The sequence below is a fragment of the Balaenoptera acutorostrata genome, chromosome 14 (genome assembly GCF_949987535.1).
Source record: "Balaenoptera acutorostrata chromosome 14, mBalAcu1.1, whole genome shotgun sequence".
In the NCBI taxonomy this organism is placed as follows: Eukaryota; Metazoa; Chordata; class Mammalia; order Artiodactyla; family Balaenopteridae; genus Balaenoptera; species Balaenoptera acutorostrata.
In genome coordinates this window covers 58,578,709-58,591,838 of record NC_080077.1, presented here as the reverse complement: position 1 = coordinate 58,591,838, position 13,130 = coordinate 58,578,709, and the positions used below count along the sequence as shown (strand labels likewise).

Below are 13,130 nucleotides of genomic sequence, written 5' to 3'. Positions count from 1 at the left end.
GTGAAACTGTGTGAATCTTGGTACAAGTCTCTGGAAACACTTAATTATAGATTACTAAGATGCTGCTTTAGGATCATATAGTTCTTCTATGTTCTTTATTACCCTGAAATGTATTTTATCCACCAAACATGTTTTTGTGAACTCCTTAGGGTAGCAATTCTGTCTTCATGTACCACATGCTTATGAAATGCTACATACAATTCTGACACTTCATAATAAAAAGAATAAGTCTAGAAGCAAACACCTTGTATAGGAGGTACATAGCACAAAATAAATATTATTTCTCAAGGTAAGAGAATAAGCCCTGTTCAAAATCATGTGAACAACTACCCTTTTGCAGGTCTAAGAACGGATGGAAAAAATGCTTCGCCTTTCAATTTTTTATTAGGAAGTTTTAAAACCAAAGATATACTTTTAGAATAAAAATAGCTGATTTCTTCCTCAGAGAATCAAATGCATAAACTTTTATTTTCTACTTCATAAAGAAAAGAACTGAAATATGTACTTTCTCAGTTCTCTGCTCATCTTCACATCAACAGATTACAGAGAGTTGCCTCATGGCTTGAGTAAGTAAGGTGTCCTCCTATCCAAGGCTTAGCCTACTTCCCATGCTTTGGATTTGATCCTCTTTGGCTCTTGAGGAGTTATAACTCATGAGTTATCCCCTCTCTTTTCTGTCTTTTAACTTTCTCTTTCTGTTGGTTCTTTCCCCCATCATATAAATATGTTGTCTTTCTCATTAGAAAAGAAACAAATGAATAAACATCCTGAAATTTCATGCTATCTCTGGTTACTCTCCTGTTTTCTGCTATCCCTTAATATTCTAGCTTCATTTTAAAACATATTTTATTCATTTTTTTTTAAAGTTGTAAGATTAACACAGGTTCATTGTTAACTATTTAAAACAGACGCAAGAAAACTAATCAAATGCCTATCTAAAATGAACCACACTTAATACTTTGTTAAGCATAAGTGCAAATTGTAACTTCTTATAAAGCATGTTTTGTCATCAGATACCTTCTATAAAATAAAAATGGCTACATGCAGAGTATTTTATTAATTAAATGTACCATAGTTATGTAAATAATCCCCTCCCACTGGATATTTAGAGTATTTCTAATCACATTGTTCTTATGAACGAAGTGAGCACCCTTGTAGCTAAATCGCCCACAGTTTCCTATAAGTAGAATTAGCAGATTCAAGTGTATGATATTTTTAAAGCTTGATAGATTAACAAAAAGTTTTCAAGAAAGTTTATATCAATTTATTTTCCTTTTCAACTGTACTTCTTCTCATACCTCCATAATTTTGATCTGTAAAAATTCCATCTCATTGTTTTAATCTTTCTTTTTTCTATATTTGCACATTTTCATGTCTTCATTGATTATTTGCATGTAATATTTATTATCTATTCATTTTCTTTGCCACTTTTTCCATTGGAGTGATTATATTTCTTGTTAATATTATTTTATATTGAAGATACCAACCTTTTTTTCTAATATATTATGTTTGTATTTAGTTAACATACTTTCATATATTTTCTTCATATTCCTTTAATCATTTTAATGAGTTTGATTATGAATTTTTTTCAAATTTTCAAATTACATTCAGCAGTATTGCCTTTATTTTTACTGCTTCTGTTATCAAACTTAGAAAAGCCTTAGCACTTTTATGCAATTGCTTTTTAATGTAAAATTTTATTAATGGATGATCTATATAAACCAAAATACACAACCCATAGTGTAAAGCCTTAATAATATATATATCCAAGCAACTAGGATAAGAAACAGAATACCACCAGCTCTCAGAAGCCCATCATTCACCCTCCCTGCACCTACACCCAACACCATTTTTGGAACTTTTTAAAAAATGAAATCATACAGCAATATTCCCTTGTGTCTGACTCCTTACAGCATTTCGTTTGTAAGATTCATCTCTTACTGTTGAATGTAGTTGTTCACTGATGCATTTATTCCATGCTGCTATGAATATGCTTGTACATGTTTTCTGATGAATATGTATACACATTTTTCTTGGGTATATATCCTGGAGTGCAATTTTGGGTCACAGGGTTGGTGTATTTTCAATTTTAGATGACTCTGACACATAATTTTCAAAGTAGGTTGTTATTTTGAAGAGAGGTGAAGGATAGAAAAGTTTTAACCCGTTATCATCATGTGTTGACCATTTCTGTATCCTTATTTTGTATTTATACCACATTCAAATTAAAATTTGAACTAAGGAAAGTAGATATAGTTTTTCCATTTTATTTTGCCATGAAGAAACAACTTCAGATTTGCATTTCTAAAATTGATTCTGTATTCCTAATTAAGGTTAAGAAGTACTTTCCAATTACTCAACTATTTTTCTGTTCCATATCTAAGATCTTACAATTCTGATTACGTATTATTATTAAAGTCATCATATCTCACATTTTAGGAATTTCTGTGTATTCTGCCTGAATGAAATTTTGAAGAAAACTACTAATTTGTAGTGGAATAGACAAGGGCTTTGGAGTCAGGCGTGAACAGATTCTAATGTTGCCTCTATCACTTGATAAGCTGCATGATCTTTGGCCAAAGTATTGTTTCCTGTAAAATTTTACTACTTGGGGTTGCTTTGAAGATTTAGTGAAACCTTAAACTCTGATGGAATGTTTGCTCTATGGCAGCCACTGATTCTAAGTGACTTGTTATGAGATAACATTTGCCCTTTACAACAACTGTATGCAGTAGCCTCCATTATCATCCCTTTTTTAGAGATGAAGAAACTCAGACTGAGGATTGAAGCAACTGTGCTAATTTACCTGGGTTACAAGCGGCCGAGCCAGAATGTGAACTCAGTTTGGCTTCAGAGTCCATGCTCTTACCACTGTTCTCCTCCACATATATGACATCTAATTTTGTTCTTGACACCCATTAGGCATGTAAATACTTAATATCCTTCTGCTTAGCATAAGTCACCAAAGATTTTAAACATATTTGGAGTACAATTTCACACAGTTGATTGTTCTGTAACTACACCATCAAATTAGTTGAAAAAATAAGAGAAATATTTCTAACTAATACCGTGTAAAATGACAAATTTCCAATGCTTCCTGAATATAAATTTTTCCAATCACTGTGGTATCTTCTGAGTCCTAATTCTTCACATTTAGGGGAATTATTACTATACCATGACTTCTTACTAATTTAGAATAGGTAGTTTGCTGATAGTATAGTCATCTGACATTCATGTGTCAAAAGATTTTTGATGAGGTATGGATTGCAAGCTGTGGAAATGCCCTACTCAAGGGAGTTTAATATGTGAATGACGGTGCTGAGAGCACATGGTGTGAAATTTGAAAGGGAGAAAAATAAATGTTCTTTAATTTTAATGTTCTGGTTTCCTAAGGACAGAGGTTGGAGGGTGTCAGCTATCAGGTGCTCCCTTTTTCATTCCATTCACCAAAGCAGCAATAAGGAAGAGATTCTGTTGGAGACAAAGGTCCCAGTTAGGTCACTTATAACTGAAAAGAGAGAGATGATGTCAAGGCTGGGACACGAATGAGGGAACTGGACTGAGGCACAGCTGGTGGAAGGTGACAAATGGAAAGGACGTGTCTTTAAATTATAGTCTACATTGTATGGCCAAAATTATATGCTGCAGTGTTATTCACTGACTAAGGGATTTGCACTGTTTGGGAGTTATCTTTCAAAAATGTCAAGTGGTTTTTGAAAAAGGATTTAGAGTAAAACAAATAGAGAAATGCTACTTTGTCCTTTTTTCTTGCAAGTAAGATGCTGGAATTTGCAAGTGAATAAGTATTTTGGGCTTTTAACATGGTAAGTGCCATAAAAATTATGCTAAAGAATTCTGATTTCTGAATTAATAGAGACAAATTTAATCCAGTTTTCCCAATGCTAACTTTATAGCTTTATATCAATATAGAGGATTGATTATTTTCTAACTGTGTGCAAAATTTTGAGGGTTAATGTTCAGTACTTAAGGCAAGATCTATGTATACCTAGGCCCTAAAAGAAGCAATTACTAAATAAAAAGGCAAAATCATATTCAAATCATGGTAAATTTTGGTAGCAATATCAAAGAAATTTTGCCAGTGTGGATTTATCTTAAAGGACACATCCCAAATATTCAAATTCATAGAAAATGTAAGCACAAACTCCATGCACTTAGACAAATCACTCAAACACACACACACACATAAGTGCACAAATACATACATAAGAGTACAGAAACCTTCCCAGATTTTCTCTATCTTGTAAGAACTGTGTGATTATTTTTTTTCTTTGCCAGGTGGTATTTTTGAATATGTGGAATCTGGCCCAATGGGAGCCGAGGAGCTTGCATTCAGATTTGCTGTGAACACAATCAACAGAAACAGAACCTTGTTGCCCAATACCACCCTAACCTATGACACCCAGAAGATAAACCTCTATGACAGTTTTGAAGCATCCAAGAAAGGTAATTGATAGATATTTAACAGTATGTTTTCTGGAATTCAAATTTTCAGCTATTCTTAAGAGATTTCTTAATCCCAAAAGTAATTAATAAGTCATTAGGAATATTTTCATGCAAATGTTTCTTTTCAAACTGCACATAAATTTTATCAGGGAAGGTAAAGTGATATGATTAACTACTGAAAAAATAATTGCTTATAACATGAAATGCAATGAAGTCTGGGATAGTGAAATTTTTTTTTCCCCATTAATCCTTTTGTTTTGCTACTAAACTATTCCTATTTTAAGAACTTTCTAAAATAAAACAATACCATCTGTGGATTTTACGAAGTTTTACAATCAATTTTTACATTTTTATTTGCATTATGTGTCAATTCCACTCTATTACTGTGGTCTCAATTTTCTGACTACCTTGAAAGTTCTGTGGTTCCAAGTGACTTCAAAAAGTCAGTCTAACCTTAATTGGAAAAATTTGAACAACCTTTCATTTGTGTATAGTCTATGCCCATTTTTTAACCACTTGATGTTTCTTTTTGTGACTGAAAATAAATGACTAATGATATGAAAACCAGATTATATGAAGAAATAATAAAAATACCTTATGAATTTTATTTTTTTTATTATTTTGTAAAACTGTGTTTTAAATATAAGAATAGAAATATAATTTTCTGGAATATGAATTTAATGCATATATGAAGGAAGGTAATAGAGAAACTATTATTGAGGCATTATTTTAACCAAACAGTTTTAGTAATAAATATATTTTGAGAGATGTTTTTATAGGCTTACTTTGTCTAAGTAGGTGATCTTTTCTTTTGCATATTTAGCATTCATGTAGCAGAAATTAAATTTCATAAAGTAGATTTTCTCAAAGGAGTGGACTTAGAAAGCATTTGTTCTAAATTGATATTTTTGAAACAATGTTTGCTTTTCTGTAATGCTAATATTGTTTTATTAGCTACCTTACATTCATAAAAATGTACATAATTATTTATAATTCTAACTTGGTACAGATTTCTTCTAAACTCATTAATATTAATGGCAGTTAATAAGGTACAATATTTCTTGAGATGAAAGTATCCTTCTTTTCCCCCAGCTTACTTGTGTTTATCAAAACCTATGTTCTGTTGCCCTTTGAATTCATATCTTTATGAATAAAAATAAGTTTCCACATTTCAGAACCATGTCAGGGTGATGAAAGGTTTTGAAGGCTGAACAAAAGGGTAAAGGTTATTGTGAAGTACTACATTTGTCATCATAATTGCAAAATAAGTCATTAACTGCAAGACAGGTGCATTCGAATATTGACATAGTTCATGATTATTTCCATTAGGAAGAAGAAGCTCTGTCTCAAATGAAATAATTTAGACCAAAGAATATGGAATATGAGTACAGTATAAATAAAATATTAATAGATTTCTTAATGGTGACTTCAAAGTAGCAACATAAAAAAAAAAGTGGACTAGATTGTTCTAGCAACAAACAGCTTACTATCTTGGGAATATCTTAGCAAAATTATGAGGTGGTAAACTCATTTCGTTTTCAAAATATTAAAAAGGATTTACAAATTTTGTCACCCATTAAAAATCCATTGGGAATCCAGTTCCTTAAGTGACTTTGGCCTGAAGCTGAAAAAGCTCAAATAAGTGTATGAATAAGTTTCTTTGTGAGTTGTTTAAAAGGGTGGATGTTGTGGTTTGGAACTTGTCTTGTGAAGCTCTTGCTTGTCGACCTGTTGCTGGTTGGAGGGCACAGCAATATATAAAAAGATAATATAAAGGGGAAATCTAACATAGTTTTTGAATCTTATGGGGCCTCAATAAATATATATGTAATACTGATATTTATGACTAATTACAAAATAACAAATAATGAATTTGGACATTCTTAAAAGTTTTTTTAAATTAATTTTTCCAAGGCAAAAATATAAGTTAAATGTTTAAATGTAAACATTTTCACTGATATATGATCTTATACTTTTAGTAGATAATACTCTTTTGCTCCATAAATAAACTTTGATGCATTAGAGCTTGAATTATTATTTGAATCATACATTGCTTTTAAATGACTCCTCTGATACCTGAAAACTCTATTTCTTATTTGAAACACACTTCAAAAAGTTCTATGTAAACTAATATAGTGGTTTTTAACTTTCTTGATTTGTGACTTGTCAAAAATCTGGAGAAGAAAGATCTTTTATTTTCAATGTATGTGAATTAAAATCTGTGTGAGTGAAAAACTTTAGGCTCTAACCTTTCTACTGATTTAGAATTCCAATCATTATTTTAAAAGTAAGAATCTATATATTCAAAAATTATTTATTTATATCATATTGAATTTTTGAAGAAAGTGTAAACTTTTTTTTCCAACTAAAATTTATTTATTAAATATCTCTATGCTTAAGAATCCATCCATCACATTGTATTTTATGTGGCAAAATCTCTGAAGGAAAATATCAGAAAATTTTACACAGTAGAATCACAAACTATTTTTGAGGGATTAAATCTGAACACCTAATTGATCCCTAAATCCCAATAACATTTCTCCTTAGTCATACTTAAATATTTGCAGGGATATACAAACCATTGCCTCTTGGAGCAGACTTCCACTTTTGAACATTTCTTACTTCCCTTAAATTGTATCAAAATTTGTGAGAAACTTCTAAACATTTGCCCTAATTCTTCCTTTTCCAGTCAAATGAAACAAACTTTAGCCTCTTTCACAGGCCAGATCTTCAATTATTTAAAGATGAGTTTCATGTTTCCAATAACTATTGACTTTCTAGACCCAAACTTACCAGTTGCTTCAGTGTACCTTATAGAATTTCAAGTCCCGTCACAGTCTTTCTATTCCCATCTGAATACCTTCTGATTTAATTATGTCTCTCTTAATTACTGTAATTATTATTGATGTGAGTAAACTTTTCTACAAGTAAATATTGGACTGGTCAAAAAGTTCGTTCGGGGTTTTTCCATACGATGTTATGGAAAAACCCAAACGAACTTTTTGGCCAACCCAATATAAACTTAAAAAAAGTAATTCAGTACAATATGGAAGACTTATAGTATCCAAAAGCCACATAAATAAAGACGATTAAATACTTATCTATTTAATTACATACTTTGATGTTCTTCCTACTCAATGAGATTAATGCCTATGAAATCACCCTCTATGACTCAAGTCAGGTTTTGTATAGGTGTTTGTATGCACCGCTTGACCTATATCATCAGATATTTGCAGATACTTAGCTATGTGTAACCATAGCTTTTTGGATGGGCAGTGGAAGATAAATGGCTTCTGATTAAGAATTTGAAATTGTAGAGAATGACCAGTGAATTTGGGAAAGAACACTATTTCCCGATATGAAGTATTCTTCCAAAAAGAACCCTCTCCCCTTAAATCCTAGAATATTCCCCCTCTTTCTCCTTCCTCCTCTCCTCCCTTGGGACGAGACATTATTTGTAGAATTATTTGAACATTGAGAATTATTATTTGACATTATTTGTAGAATTATTACATTGACATTATTTGTAGAATTATTTGAACATCGAGCTGTAGGTGTCTAGGTGAATTTCCCTTGTAACAAACTGAAAATGTTTGGAGTTAGACAAAATGTAAAATCAGCTAGATGCAGATGTTATATTAAAGACAAATCTTCCTTCAAGATGATGCCTTTGGGTTTACAATAATAATGTGGTAATATTGGCACACTGGCATCTCTCCTCTCATTATTGACAGACTTCTGTCTCCTCTTCAGCCTGTGATCAGCTGTCTCTTGGGGTGGCTGCCATCTTCGGGCCTTCACACAGCTCTTCAGCAAATGCAGTGCAGTCGATCTGCAATGCTCTGGGGGTTCCCCACATCCAGACCCGCTGGAAGCACCAGGTGTCAGACAACAAAGATTCCTTCTATGTCAGTCTCTACCCAGACTTCTCTTCACTCAGCCGTGCCATTTTGGACTTGGTGCAGTTCTTCAAGTGGAAAACTGTCACAGTTGTCTATGATGACAGCACTGGTAAGAAAAATCAGTAGCCTTTGGGGCTATGCTTTAAATATAGGTAATTTTCTGAAACTTATTCGAGATTCTTACTGTATTCTTTGTGTTTGTTTTTGTTCTTTTCTTGTTTTTTTTTTTTTTTATTAAGGGAAGGAAAACATTTGAAATGAAACATTAACACTAATTTCATATGTCCAAACAAAGAACAAAATCATACACTTTTTTTTTCTATATTTGTAAAATAAGCACTTTTGTTCTAGGAAGGATGTTACTGTGAACCATAGTATTGGATGAAGAATAGAGATAGTATGAAATATAATATTGAAATATTCATTCAAAGAATTTTTCTACTAATTTCAGGGTAGTTTCCCAAAGTAAAGCCTCATAACTGGCTGTCACTGAAGCTTATCAAGAAATCCAGGAAAAAAACAAAAGAAATTCAGACTTTGTCCTTAACATTTTCTATAGCTGTTTATGTGCAAAGAATATGTGTGAAAAGTAATAACCTTTATATCTGGATAGCACGTTAAAGTACCCATTGAAATACTCTGAGTTTTTGGAACTGCTTATATGTAGATATAGCTTAGGGACTTGGAAAATAGTATTTACTAAGTTGTATTTATTTCCGTGTCTTTAAATGAATATTTGCTGGCTAGAGGTGGTCTGTGCTTTCTTGTTTTAATGCATGTTATTATTTTTATATATGAATGGTTATTTTGAGGTATCAGATAAAAACAAGTCTCAGAGAAATATAAGGAGGTAAACAGTAAAAATAAAGTATTAATTTCCTTGGAAGTTATATTGGTAAAGGAACTGCATACTATTTTGATTATTACCTAGTGATAAGGAATTTCACATTAAGATGTTTATCACTGGTCTAAATAGTGCTCTTTAAGTTAGAATTTTAAAATATTTTATTCTAGAACATTTCACTATACCTTTATGTTTACATCAAAATTGAAATTCATTTGAATTTAAATTCTCCCCAAATACACCAGGAGCTCACTTTGTTTATAAATGCAGTATTTAGAACTATGTGCAGAAATTAGTCCCTTTGACAATAAAATTGACCATTTGCAAATTGACAGATAGGAACTCTCCCAAGAGAACAGAGAACAGGGAGTTACAGGGTTGGAAAAATAATGTAAATAGTTTGAAAAATTTTAAAAATTGGGATAAGAAAGAGTAAGTCTAAATACACATTAATAGTGTAATTTTGCATATTTGATTTAAAAAAGTGAAATGTTTATTAAAATTTTAAACTTTAGAAATACAGCAATAATAGTCTTTAAAAATAACCTAAGTACCTTTGATGTGTTTTTAAGCTTAAATTAGACCTATTAAATTTATTGCATTGTTATATTCCAAATCATTACTTTTCTATCATTGGTAAAGTTCTGTATGTCAAATTATGAATGGCAGGTTCTGTGTGAATGGTTTTTCTGAGGGTGTGTAACATCATACTCCAGGGCATGCTCAGTTACAAAATGGTCCACTTATGTTTATGGATGGTCATATATAGAAATATACAAATATGAATACACATGCATTGTGAATCCATAGTTTATTTACTTCTCCTTTCTCTTCTGATATAATTCAGGTGAATTCTGAGTAAATATCACATATCCTCATATGTATATGCACATAGACACTGTATATATACACACATATATGTTATACATATATATGTATGTTATACATGTGATATTATATATTTATTTCTTATTATCTTAAAACTCCTCATAGTAGAAAGAAATTTGGCAAATGTTCAAAATGTTTATGATATATCACATTTCCTCATTATTCTGTTTGTATGTATATGTATTTGACATTTTTACTTCACATATGTTGTTCTTGAGTGACTGAATAAAGAGATAATGGGATTTGTGATCAAGGTCACATCATAGTTTGGTGAAGTAATGTTTCATATGTAGTTGATCTTTTGCTTTGAATAATATTCTAAATATTTATATCATTGAGATAAATTTAAATAGAGAAATAAATATAGTCAGTTAATTAGATGTATATACTTTTAATGGAGACTTGATCCAAGATTACATTTATTAAAATAGTTTAAGCTAATATTTAAAAGAAACTTTACCACTACGATCACTTGAAGGTGACATCAATACTTGGATATTCCAAAAGTCTTTGATTATTTAAATATGAATGCTAACCGAGAGTCATTACAGAATTATTCATAAAGTATGCCTTAAAAATCCTCTGAGGGGAAAAAAGCATGTTAATGCTCCATTTTATGCAATATTTAATTCAACAAACATTGATTAAGCCCCTGCTACATTCCAGGGACAGTACCAGGTGTGAGTATATGCCAGTAAAAGAAACAAACTCCTGGCCTCTCTTGAGCTTCTAGTTTCTATTTAGGGATATGTGGTTGTTCATGTTTTTAATATTATTTGTAATGAAATAATTGCATTTGTAACCGGCCTTTTAATTTTACACACTTTTAGAACTTTGCTATTCTTGATTTTTTAGGGGATAGAACTGACTCTAAGATAGATAGAAGATTGTCTTTGAAATGAATTCATAAATATATAGAAGTAGGCTTTTTTTTTTGTCTTTTTGGATATGTTTAAAAGTCTCAAGGTGGAATTTTAATAACAGAACTTAACAGAGAGAATTTGTAAACTTCCCAAGTGAACAAGATGACTATTTGATCATGTGGGAGAAAATCTGATAACAGCTTGAACTGTGAACTGATATAGGAGAAAAATCCACCCCATACCCAATGACATAAACATTAATAACTTTATTATGAACTTGTGTATCTGCTGTTTACTGCAGGATGCAGGATGCATTTTATATGTTTCTTTTTTCCTTTCCAGATTTATTATGTACGCTATTCCTCCCACTTATATTCATTTCTATTTTGTTGTGTTGTCCAGTTTGATACATGATAATTATACTTTCATCCAGTCTTTGTTCCCACCCCCAAAACAGATGGGATGATAGATGAAATATAGGCTGGAGTAGGAGAAATTCTTAGAACGATGTTAACAGGAGCTGTTTATTTTTTATGATAATTAGCATTTGTTGTTGTCATGGATGAATGCTTTTAAATGCCCTGAAAGTCTGTTATACCTCTGAATGATGTCCAAAATGATGGAAAAGAATTGGCTTCAGAAACAAAACTGTGTTTCTGTCAGTCATTTTGGAACATATGATTCATTTTAAACATAAACTAAAAATAAGTTGGATAGCTGTCAGCGTGTAAGCAATTCCAGGATAAGTTGTGAATATTTGCTTTAAAATTCCTGTGTTTCATCTTTGTTTATAGATCAGCAGTCCATTAACAAAGAACTCTGGACTGGTAAACAGAAGCCTGGGAGTCTAGTCCCAGTTTTGCTACTAAATTACTGGTACAACTTTGGAAAAGAGAAGAAGGGAATTGAAATGACTACAGAAAGCAGCTATGGTGCACTAGGCATTGAGGTAGTTGCTATCATATAAACTATTGCACTTAATCTTCAAAACAATTATATAAAAACAAAACAATTCTAGGGAAACAGAGTAACACTTCACTATCCTTGCTTCCTCCAGTAACTGGCTTTTCTGCCCAGCAGCAGCCCAAGGCAGAAACTTGAACATCTTCCTTGATTCCTACCTTTCTTCAGTCCCACAATCAAGCTCTAATGGTTGTTAATTCTACATCTCTATGAACTCTCAAATCTGTTCATTTCTTTCATGCTTTCTAACTAATTCTTAAGTCAAAATCTTTCACCTGGATTATTACTAGCAGCCTCCTAACAGTGTCCCTACTAGTCCGGTCTCCACACTGCAGTTCAAGTAATTTTTAAAAATGCAATTCTGACGCATTGTCCTATTAATAGTTTAATAGGATAAAGTTAAAACTTTTTTTAAGGATGAAGTTGCTCTAAGGATAAAGTTAAGGCTAAAGTTAAAACTTGCTCTAAGGATAAAGTTAAAGGATAAAGTTAAGGCTAAAGTTAAAACTTGCTCTAAGGGTAAAGTTAAAACTTGCTCTAAGGATAAAGTTAAAACTTTTTTGAAAGGCTTATAAGACCTGACTTCATCTAATCCCTGTACCTCTCCAATGATATTTGAGTCTAAATCCCTCACTTACATCTTTCAAATTGAGCCATTAAATTTCTTTCAGATTCTGAAAATACTGTCCAGTCCGCCTGTTTCTCTCATTCTGGCCCCAGCTCCTCCTCCCCACTAAGCACCCACACACATGCACATGTGTATTTGCATACACACACACACACATTCATACCATCTGGCTTAGATGTCACAAAGAAAGACCGTCCTGACCCCCAGCTCCCAAGCCTGGAATGGGTCTCCCTCAACGTATCCCCATAGCACTGCAGTACTCCCATGACCATCCCCTATGAGAACATTCATCACATTATGAATGACTTTTCTTGTCTGACTTTTCCACTCAATCAAATACACATCTGAATAGGATGGACCGTAAGGCTGCCCACCATTCTATCGCTAGCACCTAGGTATTACCTGGCTCATGGAAATACCTAAATAAATATTGAAGGAATGAATGCATAAAAAGGTATTATTATATCCAGTGTTTAGACAAAGAAGCTCCAATGCATTAAGTAATCTGTCCGAGGTCATTTTAGGTTAGGTAGCTCTTTAGTACTCACCATTGACTAAATAGATTCAACAATAATCAT

General features: G+C 32.0%; 1 protein-coding gene across 7 annotated transcripts in view; it reads left to right on the top strand.

The window, feature by feature from the left end:
- GRIK2 (glutamate ionotropic receptor kainate type subunit 2) overlaps nucleotides 1–13,130 on the top strand; it is a 639,626-nt gene that overhangs the window by 247,151 nt on the left and 379,345 nt on the right. For all 7 annotated transcript variants that reach the window (XM_007169640.3, XM_007169639.3, XM_028163387.2 and 4 more), the window contains 2 exons: nucleotides 4,297–4,464; nucleotides 8,218–8,475. In XM_007169640.3, the coding sequence (XP_007169702.1) occupies nucleotides 4,297–4,464; nucleotides 8,218–8,475 (426 nt within the window). The remainder of the gene's footprint in view (nucleotides 1–4,296; nucleotides 4,465–8,217; nucleotides 8,476–13,130) is intronic.